Raw genomic sequence first — 21,261 nt, forward strand, 5'->3', positions numbered from 1 at the left:
TATGTACTTTTAAACTATGCAAAATCTCGATGTACTATTAAATTTTAACTTTATGAAAGGAGTGCACCAAATCGGGTGAATATGAATTTTATTCTAATTGTAATAGTTTTGTTAGTAATGTTATTATTATTATTATTATTATTACTATTATTATTATAATGTTTAAGAAAGCTTATTGTGCAAATGTACACGCAAAACGCATTAAAAAAAAAAAAGAATCAAAAATTTTCCGCCTTTTCTATCGATAAGTATACAGCTCAGATATCGATAGTCTAGTTGGCTCCCCTCTAATTGTATCTGAGATACTCTCTCGTTGCGGCTCATTTAAAAGATAGTCGCTTTGTTGCTGCCGTCGTCGTCGCTTGTCGGTGCTGTTTGTTGCTGTGCGGGTTTTTTTTTGTGGAATAGCTTCAAATTGGAATTTATATTTGTTAAGCTACTGTAGTAGAAGCATGCAAGAAAAGCCCGAAACAACTTAATTTCACTGTGATTTTCCTGAATTTTTGGACATCAATATCATTTTGTGAATGCAGAAAGTCGAATGCGCATCGAGTTCGCGTCAAACACATACATACATACACATGCACGCAGAGCCCCAGCCACCTACAATTGATACATAAATACACGTGAATTGCGAATGCATACGGGAAAGATACAAATAGAAAAAAATCTAACATAGGAAAAAATTTGTTAGTGAAGTGAAGTGAAGGGTCTGGCTAAATTAGTAGTGGTGACCTGTGCGCCAATACCACTCTTGTTGTTGCCTTTTATTCGTGCGTGTGTTTGTGTGTGTTACCCTCCCCCATATTGCAGGCGCTAGAGTGAAGAGTATAGCTGTATCTCTCGCAATGGGTAAGTCGTTGGTAGTAGTAGTGCCGACACTGAATACGGTTGACTATATATTAAGTATGTGTGTGAGCGAACAAAATTGCGCAAAGCCGAAGACCACGAGTGTCAGTAAAAGAGGGTGGCCAGGCGCGCTCTCTTTCGCTCTCTCTCTCTTTCTCTCTGTCTTTCCGTCTCTCTATCGCTCTATCTTGTACTTTTTGTGTGTGCTCTCATATTTATGTATGTGAGCGCATGTGTATATATACATATAGTTAGTAGATGGTATTAACACATCAGTAGCGTATTATGGCACGTTATAAGGAAACCAGTAAAATTTCGCTAAGTGTGTGCGTGCAATTGTTAATCAATACTGCCAGCTGGTTAGGTCCATCGACTGAGAGCTTCAGTACTAAAAAACCGAACTCCGATACTCACACACACACACATATGATTGCTTTTCATCGTCCACTCCCCATTTTGGTTCTCAGCTGCTATGACGTCAGTTTGGTTGTAAGAACGAACTTTTTGGTTCCTATTAAATAGCCCACCGTATCCAACGACAGGGCCCCAAATTGGCGGCCGTACATATGTACATATAAGCGAATCAGATTCAAAATGCAACTACAATTACACATGTTACCGTTAGGGCGTCGTCATCGTGAATACCTGTTAATTTACCGTTCGTCTCGCTCCCTGGGAACCGAATGCAGCTGGGAATCCAATGGTAACCTAAGTCGTTCGTTGTAATTGCATAGCTCTCCTGCAGTTTCTTCTTTGTCTCTATTTTTCATGAGCTTCTGCTTATGTTTCTGCTTCTACTCTTCCTACAGTTGTTTATGATTAATTGCTATGGCTCGACGTCCGGTCCTCTCGCCCTAATTAAGTTCATGTGCTTAGCTCTCAGCTCTCAGCTTTTGGACTGCGCCAGCGAACACTTGTAGTTGTGTGCGTGCTTAGAGTGCCTAATTGACTTGGGCAGCCGTCCACCGCTCCGCCCCCTCTATGGCCCAATATGGAAGCAAGTCCATAATGTGCAGGGCTCGTTCAACGATCTCAACGCAAAAGGCTTAACAATAGCCAGAGACAACATCACTAGGATTACTAACATTGCCGACCGGCTGATACCCAGCAGCATAAAGCATACATCATACACAGACATATAAATAAGCATTGGGTATTTATCTATCTACATACATATATGCCATTATAGAACGCTTCAATACCTAGTGATCGACTATTAACGAACTTAAACTTTACGTGCTATAAACCGTTGGCAATGATACACTCTTAGCGGCAGCTCAACTACCTGATTGCAATGCTTACAATGCTTCCAGGGTATAAAACAACAGCAACTGCTCAACATGAATTCATGCGCAGAGCATTGACTTCACATTGGGCCTCGCTTTTGGTTGTGGTTTTTGATGTTCGCTGTGGTTTTTTATTTGGTTTCCTTTTTATTTTTGTTTTGTTTCTGTTTCATGTTTGCCCCGTTGAGCGCACGGCACAAATAAAAATGAAAGGGGCGACATGAGCTGCCCATGCCGCAGTACCCTCCCCAACCCAGCGCAGTCGCCTCTTTACTTTGTGGCACTTTTCTCATCTATTTGGTCGTTGATTTGTTCATGTCGTGCACTCGCCTGCATCTCATTTGCTCGCCCCTTCGGCTGGACGGGTTATATAGGTCAGAGCACTTGCATGAGAAAGTGGAAACGTCCTCCACGTCGCGACGTCCGTTCGACTAATTGAATGCTATTTTTGTAGACGCAGCGTCATCATCAGCTTCTGCATTCACGCAGTTCGCTGCGCTGTGCTTTTCTTTTCACTTTTCTTTTTCCGTCTAATAAACATACGGGAATCACTCTTAACGTGGACGCAAACAACCAAAAATATGAGCCGTTAAAGTGGCCTCTGTAAAGAGTACGCGACTAACGATTACCCTATTTGCAACTACGAGAAACTTTCACATCTTCGGATACAATTTAAAATTGCCAGCTCAGTGGAATTTTCAATAGTTTGAGCTCGAATGGCTAAATGTATCTCCGGCCTCACAGTTTGGAATTACTGATTTATTCCAAAAAATGAAAGAGAAACCTTACTACTTCATTATATTATTCTGAACTGACCATACTCTGTATTTTCACTCTACTGTGTCTTACGAGAGATTATGTATACCTCAGGTTAAGCTCATAAAACAACACTTGCCAAACAATTTCAATTTGATGAGTAATTCTTTAAATAGACACACATATAAGTATATATTTGTATGCGTATGTGTATATCTATTTGATTATGTTATGGATATTTACCATAAATATAAATACGAATACTTTTTGTATTCGTATGAGTGTGTGGGCGTGTCATTCATTTCGATTGCTTCTCCAATGTGGCATGTTTTTTTGTTCTCTTCACAATATACTATATTCTCATAATGTTTGCTGTCATTCGGATGTGGCCTTTCAGATGCATTGCCCTTGCGGCGTTATCCCGTCAAGGATTTGACGCACATTTCACTCACAGTCTGCGCGCGCTAGGGCAGGGCCAAGGACAGTGGCAATGCGTGCTTCGACTGACTGTGCTTGCTGTTGGCACTGGCCTCTTCAGGGTCATCGCGCAGTTCTTATACCCTGTAAACACAAGTGAAAATGGCCATTTGGTTCTCAACATAAACGACGTTTACATGTCTTAAGATCGAGTGCAGTATAATTTGACGAGTCACAAAAATCAATATTCACATTTTTACTGCCATATAACTCGCAATTAAACATGCTCTCTTTTTCTATTGTTTTCTCTCTTATTCTCTCTCTCTCTTTCTGTCTCTCATCGTCTCTCAGGTGGGAAAACAGAGTATTGTGTTTCGATGACGTCTTGCTGCAGGTTTTCGACGAGAGACTTGGAATGTTTCGGTAAAGTGGGGCGCGGCTTTAATTAATTAAATATTTGGCTTGCAGTTGACCTCTCTGCCAGCCAGACAATTTAACCTTGGAATTGCGTCCCTCTCTTACGCCTGGCTAACAAAAACAAGCTCGTTCTTGTTGTTTTTCTTTTTTATTTAATTTTTTGTTCAGCATTACTCAAATTTAAATTCGATACTGAATGTTATTCTTTCCCATAACCAGTTTGTGAGGTTATGTGCGTACTTTTTTGTGGCCCAACTCCAATTCGTGGTGGGTCGCCGACTCTCTGACGGCGAGGATGACATCATCCAAGAGCGGAGGCACTAAAATCGCTGTCGCCATTACAATAAACATTTTTTCCAACAATATAGTCGGGGACCCGTCGACCACAGCGAAGCTGATCTGCCATGAAAACTACAAATTTCGCCACATTTTCACAGCGAAAAACTCATTGAAAAAATTGTGAGTTGTGGCCATGTAATTAACATGGATCTGTTAATGGAATAGGCGGACGGAGGGAAGCTGTTGAAAGTCAATAAACAAAATGCCAAATTAAATATGCGAAGCGCTGAAAATATGTCTGTGATTGCATAATAAACGAGCGGCAAAAAAAAGTTTAATTGAAACGAAATACACGTATGCGTAATGTGTGTGGTTGTGTTTATGTATGTGTGTAGCGGGACTGTGTTGATTTGTGTGTGTTGACGATTGTGTTTCTGTTTGCGCCAGCTGCGGGCTTCATTCAGTGGGACAGACATACGTCACCGTTATAATGCGACGAGCTAACGGCATTGTTGCTTTTGCTTCTGCTGCTATTTGCTCCGCGGCACATTGCTTATCAATAAATTCTATTTTGTCGGCAGAACGAGACAGAAAATGAAAAAACGATAAAGAAGAAGTGACAAAAGAAAAGTGCAAGGGAGCACAAAGCTATACCCAACAAGTAAAGAAAAAAAAGTCTACAGTAAATTTAACAAAACATACACAAAATTTATAAGTTACTAACAATATCGACTCAACTAGCAAGTACCCAGTAGTCATTAGACTTCAGTTATGGTTCTGTTGTTATTTCTAATTTTATGTTTGTATTTACACTCAGTCAGGTATAGCCTTCATCAAATTTTTTTACGAATAAAACAAACGTACCAAAACATACATACATATACATATGTATGTAATAGGCACACCTGAATGAAATGCGAATACTGCGCGCTTCCATGGAAATTGTAAATTGGATAAAGTTAGAAATGTTCTCATATATTTCATCGCAGTGTTTTTGTTTTATTTTATTTATGTATTACTTTTTTGTTTTTTTGTTATCTCTTGAAAGAATCGGCCCTTTGTTTAGGCACCCGGTATGAAACCGCTTTTGTAAAGATCCGTCACGACCGGCAATTAGTCTCGTTTGGTTTGGTTTTGTACTGGCGGACTGTTGGCCCTGTCTCTTATTCCCCTCTTTCCCTTAAAATGCTACAGAAAACCATCCTTACAAAGAAAAAAGATAGAAAAAAAGCTTTTAGCTCTGGAAAAAACATATTCTGTATTTTGTCTGATCATTATTTAAGGTTATATCTATGTTTTATTTCTTTCTTTTATTAATATACATCACTAATTGTAAACATATCTTTCGCATTTCTACCATTCGCTTGTTAGCATTCCTTATGGTCTTTCCTCTCACTCGCTCGATCGCTCTCTCTCTCTCTCTCTATCTCTCTCTCTCTGCCTCTCTCTCTCTGTCTTCTCTCTTCACTTATCACTTATCGATGAATCTGCTTGCCTTATCTGTTTCTTTTACCTCTTATCTTTACACCCCAGTCTCACCTTGTTGACTCTCTATCTATTAGGACATACAGATGTATGTTATATGTATAAGTGTACGATAAACACATAAGGCAACCGCTGAGGAATTACAATAATAACAAAATATTGAAGCCAACCTTTTTACCTGTTCTCAGTCTGCCTTTTCACCTATTCTTTCCCACTTGTGCACACAAAAAACATATAAAGAGAATCGGCACTTGAATTGATAGTGTATATATGCCACATAAGACATTTCGATACACTGAGTCATGTTTGTTGCTACTTCGGCTTTCCTTTACTGCTATATATAAAATATAATATATATATATATTTATATATATATATATATATATATATATATGTATATATAATAAATCATATTTGAAAACCATTCCTAAATCTATTCAAAATGTAAGCCCAAAGAGGTGTTGCGTTGAGAGTGTTCTTATTAAATGTCTATTAAATGCTTTGCCCTTGGCCTTATCTATGATAAGATTAATTTCAAATGACTAATGCGCGTGGGTACATATCTGTGTGTGTGAGCAAGTGTGCCTAGATTTATTATATACATATATATAGAAAAAAAAAAAAATATATATATATATATATATATATATATATATATATATATATATATATATATATATATACATTTATATATACACACAGGTGAACTGTCATTTAAGCTACATACGTATATACACAATTCCTTCATACAGCTATATATTCGAGATATCTGAATACGAACCGTTGAACTGCGCTCAGACTAAAGTCGGGCAAAACGGCACAAGGTTGGGGCATTATCACATCACATGCATATGACATCAGCGTACAACTTTGCGAATACGTAATCTGTGCCACATTACGAATACGTAAACGTTGAACGAATTACAGCTCTAATCTTCCCCTATCTCTCTCTCTCTTCATGTCTCTCTCTGACAGGTAAACAAAAAATCTATTGTGCGAAATGCACAAAAAAGTGCTCTGGAGAAGTTCTGCGCGTGGCTGACAATCATTTCCACAAGGCGTGCTTCCAATGCTGTCAATGCAAGAAGTCCCTTGCCACCGGCGGTTTCTTCACCAAAGATGGCTCCTACTATTGTATACCGGACTACCAACGGTTGTATGGCACCAAATGTGCCACTTGTCAGCTGTATGTGGAGGGTGAGGTGGTTAGCACCATGGGGAAGACGTACCACCAAAAGTGCTTCACTTGCTCCAAATGCACCCAACCATTCAAGTCCGGCAGCAAGGTGACCAACACCGGCAAGGAGGTGCTTTGCGAGCAGTGCGTGACGGGTGGTGGATCTGCCTCGCCGGTGCGTAACGCAGGCGTACAATCGCCTGCACCGCCGGCGGAGAGTCCTACACGTGCCACCGCGCAGCAGACGACTAGCGGCATTTTATCCCATAAGGCGCATCTGAAGGAGGACTATGATCCCAACGATTGTGCCGGCTGTGGGGAGCTGCTGAAGGAGGGCCAGGCTCTAGTGGCACTGGATAGGCAATGGCATGTGTGGTGTTTCTGCTGCAAGTCCTGCAACACAGTCCTAAATGGCGAGTATATGGGTAAGGATGCGGTGCCCTACTGCGAGAAGTGCTACCAGAAGAGCTTTGGCGTCAAGTGTGCCTACTGCAATCGCTTTATCAGTGGCAAGGTGCTCCAAGCTGGCGACAACCACCACTTCCATCCAACCTGTGCCCGCTGCACCAAGTGCGGCGATCCATTCGGCGATGGCGAGGAAATGTACCTGCAGGGCAGTGCCATTTGGCATCCACGCTGTGGTCCCGGCCCCTCCGAGTCTGGCATTATACTCAACGGTGCTGGTGGTGGCGTTGTCGGTGGTAGGCCAGGCACCACCTCGGTCACGGGCGGCGTCTCCAATGGCAACTTTACAGACACCGAATGCGATCGCATGAGCTCCAGTGCGCTCAGCGACATGGTATGTGGAGACAAAATAAGTGTGGGTAGGGTGGGCCTCAATTATTGCAGAGCCTCTGCAGCTACCATCCAGCTCCTGCTCTTGCTCCTGCTACAGCTACAGCTACTAATATGACACTACACTACACTACACACTCGTGCACACAGAGAAAATCCCAAAAGCTAAAGCTTTTTTACTCAAATTATATTTGCTTCATGAGAGGGATTTTTTCTGAGTGTAGACACACATAAACACATACACGCATAGACATGTACACATTAACACACGCACTGGTAACCGTCACAATGAGCACACCTTGACCTGTGTTTTGCACCTATTTTGCAATTTATTTTGAGTTTGTATTATGATTTGACTTTTGTTTTTTTACTCGTTTTCATTTCAATTTCATTCCACTTGATTTCGAGCTTGCCTTTTGATTTATTATCGTTCGTTTTGCAGTACATCCGTTCCAGAACACCGAGTTTTAATGGTTCACTTTATTCCTCTAGCCGCAAGGTTTGTTTTATAATTTAATTATAATTTCCTATTCTTTTTTTTTGCATTGATTTTTTTGTTTCTTTATATACATAAGCTTATCCAAAAGTCCCATGCACCGCACGCTAGTGTCTGGCATATAACTAACATATATATATACATACATATATGTTTATATCAATATACCTGTTATATATTGCAGCACTATCGCACTGTCAGTCCGGGGCTTATTCTGCGCGAGTATGGTCGGCCGATCGGAGAAGATATATCGCGCATCTACACTTATAGCTATCTGACCGATGCGCCCCACTATTTGCGCAAACCAATCGATCCTTATGATAAGACACCGCTGTCGCCTCATTTCCATAGGCCCACTTCCTATGCGACGACCAGCAACGCCGGTTCCGTGGCCGGCAGTCGTCCACCATCGCGTCCACATTCGCGAACGCGCAGCGCCATGAAGGTCCTGGTGGATGCCATACGGTCGGAGACGCCACGCCCTAAAAGTCCTGGCATGAATAACGAGGAGCCCATTGAGCTGTCCCATTACCCGGCTGCCAAGAAGCCACCACCGGGCGAACAGCCCAAAATCGAAAGAGACGATTTCCCAGCTCCTCCATACCCCTATACGGATCCGGAGCGTAGGCGACGCTACAGTGACACTTACAAGGGTGTACCTGTCTCCGATGACGACGACGAGGAAAACGATAATGGCAAGCGTGCCAATGGCAAAGTCAAGAATGACGAGGAGCAAACGTAAGTTGGAGAAGAATTACGAATCGACAGGGCACTAGCTAGTCGAGCACCTATGACTAGAGCGTTTAAACTGCTACTTAATGCATTTTTGAACAGGCGCCTGCAACGAGAGGCTGAGCAGTTGGAGAAGCTAAAATCTGGCATTGGTTCGGCTATTGCCAAGGACCTGAAGGAGCATGCCAAGTATAGGAAATGGAAGCAAAATAATCTGGATCCGCGCAATGCATCGCGAACTCCTTCAGCCTCGAAGGAACCGCTGTACAAATTGAGGTAAGAACTCAAGGATAAGCAACAAGACAAAAAAATATTCACAAGTTCGTTTATAGATATGAATCGCCCATTGGCGCCTCGCCATCACGCAATCTGGATCATCAGAAGCCCTTCTGTGAAGACGATATGTTCGATCGATCGACTAGCTATCGTGGCTCACTGGGCAAATCGCTGGGAAATGCGCCCAGCTACAATGGTAAACATAAGATATGTGCTAATCAAGGCTAGATACCCGCGTGCGTGGCTGTCGGATAGAACCGACTGTACAATACTCGTTCACGACTTAAGGGTTATTAAAGATATAGTTGTATGCGGGAAAAATTATCTCAGACGAATTTACGCACAAGAAAAGCCCAAAAAACAAAGGCTAAGTTAAAAAAAAAAAAAAAAAACATTTTCAGATTTTGAACGAGTATTCTTTTAATTCTCAGTTCAGTCGTAGTTGTAGGTAGCTCTGGCCTCTCTTAAGGCGTAGGTACGGATATTGACGACAATCGTATTATAAAGACTTAAATAAACCCTATGTGCTGGTCTGCATTGATTCACCGTTTGTTTGCATTGCTAGACCTGGCTTTGCAGTCCCAATTTGGCAGTGCTCGTTATAATAACTGAGCATAGGCGCGACCTCATTCAGTTTGTCAAATTGTATTATATGTGCAACGATTATGTTTATAGCCATACATTCCTATCGCTCGCCGCCGAAGCCCGGATACGGATTCAAAACAACAACCTTGCCGCCCTACATACGCAACGGCTACAGCTCCGTAAGTGCTGAGACTCAGTTATCGGTTTTTTGCTGTTCCTTGGTGTTCGGTCAATGGTCCTGTAGCTAGCATTATCTAATAATCCGCATACATATGTGAATCTGTAGCATTTTAAGTAACATTTTCGATCGTATTCACCGGTTGCTCATTTACTAAAAAAATACAAACGTTTGTCTCTTTCGGCTGCTCCTGCTACTGCTGCTTTAACTCCAACTTTAATTTTCGACTCGGTCCCTTGGATCTAACTCAAATCTCAACTGGTTGGTCTGCTGCTTTCTTGTGCTGTGCCTCTTACATTTACTTTCCAACTATTTATGTGTGTTTGCCTATGCTATATGTTTACCATACCTGAAAACATTTACATTAACTACATCCATGTGATGACATACATGACGACTACATAATTAATCAAATACACATAATATCTACAACTTACATTACTGTTCTCGATTGACAACACTAACAATCAATTTAATCAATCACACTACATTCAATCCATCACATACACCATACACCACATACAACTCGGCTCAGTGGTAAGCGCGCTGCGTCACGTACCGAAACCCGGATACGGGTTGGCTCCGCGCTCTCATACATTCAGCTCAACTACATCTGCCGCAGCCACGATGCATGGTGCCATTGTAAGAATGCCTTAGTTTATTTTCCGTTTTGATTTCATTTGCACTTTCTTGGAATGCCTAAGCTTGTTATTTGTTTTTAGTTGTGAAACCTTAAACACACACACACACATCTATAGATCTGTTTCAATTGATTTTTGATTTGTTATTATTATTTGATTGGTTTTGGCATGCTTACAGCTTTGTGATATACATTAAACTAATCTATTGTACATTTCCATATCCCATGCAGGACTTTTCCTATGGAGGTCTGGGAGACAAAACGCACAGCACAGATTTGAGTTGCGGCAAATCAGAGGGTAAGTTTCGGCGAACTGATTAATTTATTGATTGGCTGACTACTGCCAACTCCTAACACAACTTTATGGTAAGTGAGGGTAGACTAAACTATTCAGAGAAGCTACTTTATGGTAAATAACTAAAAACTAGTGCTGCTTTGAACTCGGCAGTGAATGATTAATTGACTGATCGATGATTGCTGCAGATTTGAGCTTGTGAATTCATTGAATTCTTCTTCTTCTGGGCTGATGTGTCCGACTAATATTGATAAAGATTGACTGCTAATAAATATATTGTGTACTGTATACAGTATAGATACTGTATCTAAAAATATACTATATCTAAAAATTTACTCTTTGCAGCATCGGTTGACTCAATCACAGAGGGCGACAGGCGCGCTCTGATGGGCGGAGATTTGCCAGCTTCGAGCACCTATTCGGGTGCCCTGTCCTACCACTACCCGCAGGCGGGGCTCATACGACGCAGCCTGCCCAATATGGCGCACTCGATGCTCGTGCACGAGCCAGCTAAGATCTATCCGTATCACATATTGCTTATAACGAATTATCGTCTGCCATCGGACGTAGATCGCTGCAACCTGGAGGTAAGCTAAGCCAGATAAAAGTAAATTATTTAAGACCGTACTCGTTTATATACAAATTTCCATTTCTATTGCAGCGTCATTTGTCGGACATCGAATTTGAGCACATCTTGCAGTGCACACGATCGGAGTTTTATAGGCTGCCGCAGTGGAGGCGCAATGAGTTGAAGCGACGCGTGAAGCTCTTCTAAATAGCTGGCTGCATCCTCGTGAGCAGTTGCTTGTGACGAAACCAAATCAATTACCTAAATATTTTGAGTGGTTCATAACTACATATTAAAAGAGGCCCCAAACCATAAACAACAGAAAAACTATGCTAACTTCACAGCCAGTTTTCGAAACACGCTTTAAAAAAATAATTGAAAAATAAGAAAGATGAAGAAGAAGGCAAAACGTATATAGAAGATATAGAGATAGTTACGTTTGAAGAATGGACTGCCCAGCTGGCAGCTCCAATTTATTTTTTTAAGCATTAGTTGCGCTGATAACTATTTAAATTCTATAAGAAATAAACTAAAAACGTCGGCTCGCCGACCCGCAAGTACCCTAGCAGAGTATAACCTAAGCATTTAACAATTAAGTCTGCCATCAGAGTCCGAAATTGTAAAAGGCTTTAACGTATCCTCCCTCCATCCAGGCGATATTAATGGCGGTCTGCTGGGTATACAAATTTCAATCAGTTAATCGACCAGTGAAAGCTTTTTTTCATATAAACAGAATACAACGGCTAATCCAAGAGAGTGGATCGCATCAAAGAAAGAAATAAATGTACCTACTACTTATACAGAAAGGAAAAACAAAAACGAATCGAAGAGAAATTGATTCAGAATTAAATGCGATGTGCAAAGCAGCTAAAAACACTTGCAACTTTTATTTATTAATATACATATATTTTATTTATTTAAATAGAATATGTCAAAAATTAAAAAGCAGGACAAAACAAAAGCAACGTATTTTCTTTTTATACAAAATAAAAAAATTCGCAAGAGTGGAATGTTTATACAATACAAAAATAAACATAAATAATTGTGCTAAATGTCACAGTTTTGTTTTCCCGAGAGATTTTATATTATTTTTTATACAGAGAATATTCCTCGTATATCCCACTAATTCTGCTTTTGCAGAGCACCGTCTATCTTTAAATTATATGTTAACTGGGTCTTCATCACTGTTAGCGTGCTGCCAATGATTTGCTTGTGATAGATTTGTCTTGTCACAAAACCAAGATCGTCGTAGAAGTCACGTTCGCTTTCTTGCCATTCGGATATGGTGCATTCCAGCGAAGCGTAACCGCCGTTGATGCAGTTCTTCGAGACCAGATTTATCATGGGCTCCATGATTTTTTGATGCGGATACTGTTTGGCAATCGCAAAACGGTATATCCAGGCGGCATTGTAGACAGCATGATGATTCTTAACGCTTACGGTGGCTACAATTCGGCGACGAAACTTGTTCAAATAGTTTTCATCATATGGTGGCCTATCCATAAAAATCTGATAGCTAGCCTCGTTTGGTGCACAACGGAAAATGAATGGCTCGTAACACTCAGCCACCAACGATTGTGAGGGCTTCACCTGAGTAATGTAAGCAATTAGAATTATTGACACTACTGAGAAACTTAGTTACCCTCATTAGCTCTACTGCCTTGGCATAAAAGGAAAAGTAGGTGCTGGTGAAGAGAAAAAACACACAGCCGGGTATGGTTAGCACACAGAAGAGTAGCGGCACACCCAAAAATATGAAAAATACGGCCCAAGTGATGACAATAAATTGCAGTGTAATCTGAAATAATGATGACACTATATAAGTGTGAAATGCATCATGTGGTATGAGGGACAGGCACTCCACAGATGCAGCCACTCTTGAACATCGATAGGCCACGCATTTGTCACCAACTTACCTCACGAAAGCAGAGCGTGAAGAAAGACTTTAAGGAGAATGACATGATGTAATCTCGCACCAGCTCCTGGCATTTAAGTTCGTCATCTTCTCGATAGTTCCGTATAACAATAAATGGTTGCATTTGTTGTTTTGTTTTTTAATTCAAACGAAAACAAAAACACTACACAGCAGTGCGACCGTGAGCTAATTTCCATAAAATACTACTAGCGCAAGTCTACGAATATACCCCAACTAGTCGATAATTGTCATGCGCGTAATTGTCGAAGAGTAATCGATATTCTAGTATTTAAAATCCACATAATAGTAATAATACCACTGACCAGTAATACTCTTATAAATAACATTTATTTTAAATTGTTTAAAACTGTTCAGCATGTACAAGTAATCGTACTTAAAAAGAGTGTAATAAATGTACACATTAGAAAAATTTTTATTTTTAAATCTAACGGTCTTAAGCAATTTTCTGTTGGTATGTTGCAGAGAACACACATTAATGATCTCAGCTTCTTCCCACCATGATGAGCTGACTAGCAGATCCACGACGAGGGGAAGAAGGGGTGGAGATATTCTCTATTCAAATAATTACATTGCATATTTTATGAATAGGTATAGCGCCTTATTACAATAGGTCGATAATTACGAAACTTTCCTTTTAATATTAGTTTAAATTGGCACAAGATAACAAATGTTTACAGAATTTTAGTATTTGAAATGAGTAAAGAAAAATTTATTAATTTCAATGGCTGAAGGCAGTAAGACAAAGTATTGTTATCTTCTTATATATAGTTTGAAATAAAATTAGAGCTAACTTAATATTCAACTAATATAGTCTTCATTTCAGGTGTGGGCAGCAGCCGTCAGATGTCATCTCCAGGAGTCCAAATGGCAGCCACAGTAGATCGCAACGATGAGGTAAGTATAATGTATGAGTTATTTATTAATACTAATATTTATATTTCAGATTAGTTCAACTTTTTTTATTCTATTCATTAATTTGATGTTATTTTTTTAAATTTAGTTGGTTAATGTTTCAATTCCATTGTATCATTGTAATCGATATCTATACAATAGACATAAGGAGAATTTATGCAAATTCTGTTTTGATCACATGTTTGTTTACTTTGTTTGGATTGTTTGATTCTGATCAGAGGATCAGCAAATTGTAATAAATTTACTTATTTATTGTTTTATTTGCAGTGAAATGGCACCATGGATGTATGGCAGGTAAGTGATTATTGAAATAATTGTGATGTTATTGTAATTAATTGATATACCTTTTTTTTAGGTTTGAATGTGTATTTTGATGCATGGTATTATTTTGTGTGGAAATTATATAGGTATAGCGGATTGATATGGCAGGACATCAGGTAAGTTGATTTATTAAAGATATTATTGGTTATTTATGTTATTTATTTACTTTCAGGTATGTGTGAATTTAACTATTGTTTTATATGGTGAGTGTTGAAGTATATATATGCAACTTTTATTGATTGATTTGTTTGATTCAGGTTTTTGGGCTATTGAGCTTCAGGAATGGGCAGTCGAGCGGCCACAAGCATTTGTACAAGTGTACTGGCCATTTCTATTAGTATATCTAGTTTAGATTCTAATGTTGTTTGATCTAATTGTGTGTTATTATTGTAATTAGTAGCTGAGCTATGTGTTAGAGTAGGCCATGAAGGCGTGCGTCTGATACTTAGACTGCGGCTTCTTTGTTGCTGTTGTTGTTGCGGCCTTGCAGCAAGTGGCAATGGCTCTTTGAAGGTCGGCTGGGTGGTCGACTTCTTGTTTACAGGTTTACGTCTACCAACAGTGGCTGGAGTGGCTGGAGTAGCGTTGGTTAAACCAGTAATAAGCTTGTTTAACTTGGCTGAATTGGCGTTTGTTTTCGCCGCCTTGTATACGGGGCATCCCTTGTAGCTGGCCGCATGCGGGCCCAAGCAGTTTGCGCATTTGGCTGGCGACTCGTCATTCTTTTGCCTAGTGCAGGCAGTTGTTGCGTGATTCTCTCCACACTTGACACACACGAAGGGGCGGTTGCAATAGTTCTTGGTGTGTCCAAGCCTCTGACACCTGTGACACTGTGGCACCTCAGGCACTTTTAATGGCACTTCAACCTTGATTATCTGGCTGCCGAGTGAGCCAAGTTTGAATAACTCGGCATTGTTGTCCTTCATTTGCAGCACAACCTCAAAGAGATTGAGCGGCTGATTGTTGTAGCGATTTTTGATGACTCTGAGGAATATGATGTCATGCCCCAGATTGGTTAGCTTCTCACGAATCCATTTTTCAGGCGTTGAATGATGTAGGTGTCTAATGAAGGCCCTAAAGCCATACTGAAACGTATGCCTATCTAGCTTCTTCTCCATGACGTATTTGTCGAGTTTGTTGTAAGAGGCTATGTCATTGCATTGAACTCTAATGACGCACTTGGCAGCAGGCATTGTTGTGAAATTGTTTTCACCAACAACACTATTCAGCTCAGCGGACAGAGCCTTAATATCAGTGACTTCATATAAATACAAAGGCGCCGGCTTCATATTGTACTGAGAGTCATTAATTTCACCATCACATTTTGAGGTTATTTTAAGGTTAGGGACGCTCGTGGGCTCAGTAGAGGGCATAGAAAGTGGACCCACATCCATATTTGCAATTTGGCTATGACACAAATCAATTTCATTCACATTTCCAAAACCGTTGCCATTAGTGGCGGTTCTCTTATTTGGTTTTTGCTTCTCTAAGCTTGTATTAACAGCAGCCATCTTGGATGGCCGAATTTCGACTTGCTTGCCGTTTATTGTAAGTTTCTCCACAAATTGTTCATTGGTTGCAGAGGCAGCCTTCGAAGTAGACGGCAGTAAATTTAATGCACTTTGACTTTTGATTTGTTCAAATACATTTGACAACGTAGGTGCGAACATAAGTTTTGGCTTGTCGAAGAGTGCATTTACTTCCGCATCTTCATTTTCACTAGATCCGTATATCCGAGTTCTGGACATAATTGCAATTAATTAATCTGGTTTTTTCTGTTTGTTTTTTAATTCAAACGAAAACAAGAACACTACAAAGCAGTGAGCTAATTTCCATAAAATACTACTAGCGCAAGTCTACGAATATACCCCAACTAGTCGATAATTGGCATGCGCGTAATTGTCGAAGAGTAATCGATATTCTAGTATTTAAATCCACATAAATAGTAACAAAAAATAATAACAACATATTTATTTCTTTCTTAACAAAGATTTTACTCTTATAAATAACATATATTTTAAATTGTTTAAGACTGTTCAGCATGTACAAGTAATCGTACTCAAAAAGAGTGTAATAAATGTACACATATAGAAAATTTTCTATTTTTAAATCTAACGGTCTTAAGCAATGAATTTGTCGGTTGCCTACTTACTTATCGACGAAAATTATTAATCGATGCTTTTCTATTTAATAGAATATTTGCATATACGAAATTCGGTCACACTGATTAATGGCCACCAATACGTTTGCCGCATTAGCGTTTGTGATCTGAAATTAATAAGCATTTAGCTCGCATCTATCCTGATTCTGTGAAAATGGAAGACGGTCACATGAGGGAAAAATGTGAAACTTTAGAACACGAAACTGAAAACCTACGTCAGTTCATTTGCGGTGTAATCGAAGGCTTTTATGGGCGACCATGGACTACCGAACAGCGAAAAGATTTGTTTCGCAAATTAAAAAAACTTGGAATGGATTCGTATATGTACGCACCGAAAGATGATTATAAGCATCGTGCATACTGGCGTGAGCTCTACACCGTCGAAGAGGCGGATCATCTGTCAAGTATTTATTTGCGCTATTTTCAACAATTGCTTGCGGCTATTTATTCAAAGGCAAATGTGTTTTTAATTTTATATATTAGGTCTGATTACAGCTGCTAGGGAAGCGGGTATAGTGTTCTACTACGCTTTATCGCCGGGTTTGGATATGACGTACAGCAGCCAGAAGGAGATTGCGACGTTGAAGCGCAAGCTAGATCAGGTATCACAGTTCGGCTGTGACGGCTATGCTCTGCTCTTCGATGACATTGAATCAGAGTTGTCCAAAGCGGACAAGGAGGTATTCCAAACGTTCGCTAATGCTCAGGTCTCGGTGACCAATGAGATATTCACTCATTTAGGCAGCCCCAAATTCCTTTTCTGCCCAACTCAGTATTGTGCATCGCGTGCCGTGCCCACTGTTGTCGATTCGGAATACCTGAATACGCTTGGCTCTAAGCTTAACAATGAGATTGATATTCTCTGGACGGGCGATAAGGTGATATCGAAGGTTATAACGATTGAGTCGATACGGGAAATAACTGAGGTACTGCGCCGTCCGCCTGTCATTTGGGATAATCTGCATGCGAACGATTACGACCAAAAACGTGTCTTCCTAGGCCCATACACGGGTCGTTCGCCAGAGCTTATTCCTTATTTGCGAGGTATTATGACTAATCCCAATTGCGAGTTCTATGGAAATTTCATAGCAGTGCATACGTTGGCCTTCTGGTCGCGCTGCAGCATGGATTCAAAGATGAATAGCTCATTGAGCGCTGATATAAAGCTGGAGACTGAAAATGAAGACGATTTACCAGTAGAGTGTCTGTCGAAGAACGTATACCACCCGCGCTTGGCTCTTAAGTAATATAACTTTTGTAACTACTTAGATAATTCCTACTAGCTCATGATTATGTTTAACCCCATAGAAACGCTATCAATGATTGGTTGCCGGAGTTCTTTGTGGAGAAAGAAGCCTGGGGACCGATTGCTAAGCCTCAGCCGCAAGTTGAGATGGTTATGCCCATAATACCTATAATACCCTCTATCAATACCTGCATGACCCTCACGACGACAACAACAACGTCTACAAATTCGCGCACAGTCCCCGAAGTGAATACTACCCAGCTTCAGGCTTTAGCGGATGTATGCAGCACTGTGAGCTCCACGCTGACTCCCATTTCCAATCCGGTAATGAACTCTTTGGTGTCGCCAACAAAAGTTGTAACCAATGATGAGATTATAAATCCCATACCCACAACTGTGGCATCCAATATTGAGCTGCCTAAGAAGATACCGATATCGATTGTACCAGCGCCCATAATGGAAACTAAGAGCGTTGAGGAGACTATCAAGTTGACCTGCGAGATTTTCGAGCCTCTACTAGAAAACAATAAGGATGAATCAGTGGAAAAGCGGGAACAAGTTGCTAATTTGAATGTGGACACGATGCTTGATGAGCCAAGTTTGAGCCCGGGCATCAACGAGCCGATGGAATGCAGCAGCAGCGTCAACTCGCAAATTTCGCCAAAGGAGGCCAGTAAACTGGTAACCGATGACGTAATCATGGAGGAATCTGCCAATGATATAAATGTAGGTGAACTGTCATACCAAACCAATGTTTTAACTAAATTATATTGGTTTTCTTGTAGAGCATGAACGTAGAAAGCCCTTCATCTTCGCCACAATCTAGTGCCGAAATGCAGGAGCCGGGAGAACTCGAAGATTTATTAGTTAAGTAAGGTGTCTAGCTAATTTTAGCAACTACATTTTCACATATATTCATTCATTTTTAGAACGACTATGGATCGAAAAAAGATAACTTTAGATGATTTAAGCTTTCTCTGTGATCTATTCTTTTTACCTTTTGAGCACGGCAGTCGCGGCCTGAAGCTGCTCACCGAATTCCAATGGCTTAAAGTCAATGCAAATGTGCTGCTCCAGGATCGTATCGTTGGTCCAGATGCAACAAAGGCCATTAAGCCAGAGGTTAGCGAATGGTTGCAACGTGCCGAACTCTTCGGAAAAATGTGTGGCGGTGTCCAGGAACTGTTACTTAAAATTTCCTACTGTAAGAATAAGGAGATCTGTCATGACTTGTATTCGTATGTATGGGATATTTCTGGTGCGGTCTCGCTGCTCAATGGCTATGTCAAGTGGCTGGCCTTGGGACAATTTCCACCGAACATGGCCACCTACACGGAAGGCAGCTACACATGTAAGTGACATCATATTCTCTGTACATATATAAACAATCTTTATTGGGTTTTAGGGTTCAGTAAAGGCTGGAAGGAGGCCTTTATGTCTGGTGAGCAGGAACCTTGGGTATTTCGCGGTGGCCTCACAGCCGACTTGCAGCGATTGATGCCCGTCGATTCCGGCAATGATTTGTTCGTATACAAGTTGCCCGAACAGCCAACGGCCAATTATTACCTGTTAAGACCATATCAAAGCTCCGATGAATCCGACGTCAATAAGATCTGTACACGTACTTATTTGCAATGGCAAAGCGAGCAGGATGAAGACGAGATATTGATGCCCGCGCAGTTGATCGACATTGTGGCAGATGTATTGGTGGGCGCACATTTAGTTCTACATCCGGAATTCTGCTTGGTGGCATACGATAAGAGTGACTCGATCGTTGGCTATGCATGTGCTGCCCTGGATGTTAATGTCTTTATGCGGGACACGGAGATTTGCTGGTTGACAGAGCTGCGTGAGAAGTATCCTAAAGATTTGCTAGATATTATAACCAATGGCAGCAGTAGCAAGTCTCAAAAGGTTATTGCACGCTTTGTTGAAAGCGTGCACAGCAAGGTGGATGAGGCTTGTCCACCTGAAGTGTGTGGTTCCTTTCCAGCTGTAATATGCGCAGCCACCTTGCGGGAGGCAGAACAGTATGATAATGGAATCACTAAGCGTATGCTAACCGTATTGCTAGCCGCGCTCCGTGCCAACGGCTGCTTTGGCGTACACGCCCGAGTGCCGGATCATGACAGAGAGCAGTTGAACTTCTACACAAAAATTGGATTCATTGAAATCTACCGCGATGATGACAAGAAAAACATTTATTTAGGGCGACGTTTCTAGCAGGCAAGACTGAGCTCTTGGATATTTGAACACTGCCCTCAGTGCTATTGCTTCTTCTACATCTGGTCCATGTGGTTTCCTAAGTATGATTAAGATTTTATTTAACTGTGTCTGTTTTTATGTGCATTAATCGTTCTTAATCTGTTTACCTTTTTGTACTCTCTTGAAAGCTTTTCATACACAATCTTAGTATTTGACCAATTGGAGATCGGCTCATGCGTATGCCGACTGCTCCATTCTCTAGCATTTAATTTAAGTATACGCAATAAAAATTGACTAAATAAACACTTAAATAAAATCAACTTAGTTTATTCTGCTTGCTAAGGTCGTAGAACCAAACCGTGTTGACCCCCTCCTCGATGACATGTGTCGGCTGCAGCTGTGGAAGTGGGAAACGACACGCTATAATCTTCGCATTCCGTGGACATTCTGCAATCAATTTGTGCTCTAGATCCTGCATCATTTGCTCCACTCCAAAGATTATCACATAATTGTAATCTTTGATGTTGAACTTCCACAGATCGCGGCGAAAGAAGCTAGTTTGCTGGCCAACACCATGACGAATTGCAGCCAACCGGGAATAATAGATCAGCCATGGATTTAACTCCACGCCATCTGCTTTCAATCCTTGGGCATGCTGAGCCGCCGCTGGAGGAGATTACATAATTGTTTACATTGGTGCGTAAAATATTATCCCAGTTGAACTCACCCACAACGATGCGGCCGTCTCCCGAGCCAATATCCAGCAACTTGCCATTGGCATTCTTAGGCAGGAATCGTAAAACATTTTGTATTTGTTCCGTTGTCGCTGGCACAAAGGGCAAACAGAACTTTCGAAAAGCGGGCGCCACAAATGAGGCGCACACAATGGACAGTCCGATCCCGATACCACCAGTAAGGCCTATCAGGAGTTTACCCCCCGTTGAAATGCTCTGTTTTTTGACTGATTTGTGTGCGTTTTCATTTAAAATTTCCATCTTAATTAAAATTTTAAAGAAGATATTGCAAAGCTGCCAACAACAAAAAACAGCTGATTACAAGCGCTCAGGGTTGACATAAAAATCAAAATAAATAAAACCAATTCGAAATTTTAATTGGGAAGTAAACATTCTCAGCTGTTAGCAGTAACACAAATTTGTATATATATAATTGTGAAATAAGATTGCATTCATCAAGAAATTATCATTAATTTCTTATCGATATTGCCAGGGCTGACAAGCTTCTCGTATTA

The 21,261-nt window shown here is 40.7% G+C and overlaps 4 protein-coding genes across 10 annotated transcripts; 2 read left to right on the forward strand and 2 right to left on the reverse strand.

Moving 5' to 3' along the window:
* The first annotated feature begins 323 nt into the window (after nucleotides 1-323).
* On the forward strand, nucleotides 324-12,050 carry Unc-115a (actin binding LIM protein Uncoordinated 115a). Of its 7 annotated transcripts, none has more exons than XM_018102838.3 (10): nucleotides 324-852; nucleotides 6,465-7,465; nucleotides 7,904-7,960; nucleotides 8,142-8,695; nucleotides 8,792-8,965; nucleotides 9,022-9,161; nucleotides 10,264-10,370; nucleotides 10,600-10,666; nucleotides 11,009-11,250; nucleotides 11,325-12,050. In XM_018102838.3, the coding sequence occupies exons 1-10, from the start codon at nucleotides 849-851 to the stop codon at nucleotides 11,436-11,438; spliced, it is 2,460 nt and encodes an 819-aa protein (XP_017958327.1). In that variant the 5' UTR covers nucleotides 324-848; the 3' UTR covers nucleotides 11,439-12,050. The 7 variants fall into 7 exon arrangements, 6 of the variants coding, with proteins under 6 accessions (XP_017958327.1, XP_017958335.1, XP_089113096.1 ...); XM_018102846.3 differs by lacking the exon at nucleotides 10,264-10,370 and adding an exon at nucleotides 9,641-9,729 and having other exon boundaries at nucleotides 325-852; XM_089256972.1 differs by lacking the exon at nucleotides 324-852 and adding an exon at nucleotides 6,192-6,313.
* A 15-nt stretch (nucleotides 12,051-12,065) lies between these two features.
* On the reverse strand, nucleotides 12,066-13,348 carry LOC108652803 (uncharacterized). Its single transcript, XM_018103002.3, has 3 exons — nucleotides 13,148-13,348; nucleotides 12,874-13,029; nucleotides 12,066-12,821 (listed from the first exon to the last, which is right to left on the reverse strand). Exons 1-3 carry the CDS (start codon nucleotides 13,268-13,270, stop codon nucleotides 12,354-12,356), a joined length of 747 nt encoding a protein of 248 aa, XP_017958491.1. The 5' UTR covers nucleotides 13,271-13,348; the 3' UTR covers nucleotides 12,066-12,353.
* Nucleotides 13,349-16,602: 3,254 nt separating this feature from the next.
* Nucleotides 16,603-20,328, forward strand: Oga (O-GlcNAcase). The gene is made up of 6 exons (XM_018102835.3): nucleotides 16,603-16,965; nucleotides 17,045-17,804; nucleotides 17,870-18,533; nucleotides 18,593-18,678; nucleotides 18,737-19,158; nucleotides 19,213-20,328. Exons 1-6 carry the CDS (start codon nucleotides 16,716-16,718, stop codon nucleotides 20,028-20,030), a joined length of 3,000 nt encoding a protein of 999 aa, XP_017958324.1. The 5' UTR covers nucleotides 16,603-16,715; the 3' UTR covers nucleotides 20,031-20,328.
* LOC108652825 (ATP synthase subunit C lysine N-methyltransferase) lies at nucleotides 20,324-21,182 on the reverse strand. Its single transcript, XM_018103026.3, has 2 exons — nucleotides 20,740-21,182; nucleotides 20,324-20,678 (listed from the first exon to the last, which is right to left on the reverse strand). The coding sequence occupies exons 1-2, from the start codon at nucleotides 21,005-21,007 to the stop codon at nucleotides 20,329-20,331; spliced, it is 618 nt and encodes a 205-aa protein (XP_017958515.1). The 5' UTR covers nucleotides 21,008-21,182; the 3' UTR covers nucleotides 20,324-20,328.
* Between the last annotated feature and the right edge of the window lie 79 nt (nucleotides 21,183-21,261).

Source organism: Drosophila navojoa, chromosome 2, assembly GCF_054131105.1.
Source record: "Drosophila navojoa isolate 15081-1374.11 chromosome 2, UAZ_NAV_1.0, whole genome shotgun sequence".
NCBI classification, from domain to species: Eukaryota; Metazoa; Arthropoda; class Insecta; order Diptera; family Drosophilidae; genus Drosophila; species Drosophila navojoa.

Bases quoted from the DNA above. Each gene is read 5' to 3' on its own strand.
- LOC108652803 (XM_018103002.3), bottom strand. From the start codon at position 13,270: ATGCAACCATTTATTGTTATACGGAACTATCGAGAAGATGACGAACTT. The intron at 13,030-13,147 runs GTAAGTTGGTGA...TCATTATTTCAG, and splicing joins TCACGCTCTGCTTTCGTGAG to ATTACACTGCAATTTATTGT. The intron at 12,822-12,873 runs GTAACTAAGTTT...TACATTACTCAG, and splicing joins AGGCAGTAGAGCTAATGAGG to GTGAAGCCCTCACAATCGTT.
- LOC108652825 (XM_018103026.3), bottom strand. From the start codon at position 21,007: ATGGAAATTTTAAATGAAAACGCACACAAATCAGTCAAAAAACAGAGC. The intron at 20,679-20,739 runs GTGAGTTCAACT...AATCTCCTCCAG, and splicing joins AGACGGCCGCATCGTTGTGG to CGGCGGCTCAGCATGCCCAA.
- Oga (XM_018102835.3), top strand. From the start codon at position 16,716: ATGGAAGACGGTCACATGAGGGAAAAATGTGAAACTTTAGAACACGAA. The intron at 16,966-17,044 runs GTATTTATTTGC...TTTATATATTAG, and splicing joins AGAGGCGGATCATCTGTCAA to GTCTGATTACAGCTGCTAGG. The intron at 17,805-17,869 runs GTAATATAACTT...TTAACCCCATAG, and splicing joins CACCCGCGCTTGGCTCTTAA to AAACGCTATCAATGATTGGT.
- Unc-115a (XM_018102838.3), top strand. The intron at 8,696-8,791 runs GTAAGTTGGAGA...ATTTTTGAACAG, and splicing joins AAGAATGACGAGGAGCAAAC to GCGCCTGCAACGAGAGGCTG. The intron at 10,667-11,008 runs GTAAGTTTCGGC...TACTCTTTGCAG, and splicing joins GAGTTGCGGCAAATCAGAGG to CATCGGTTGACTCAATCACA.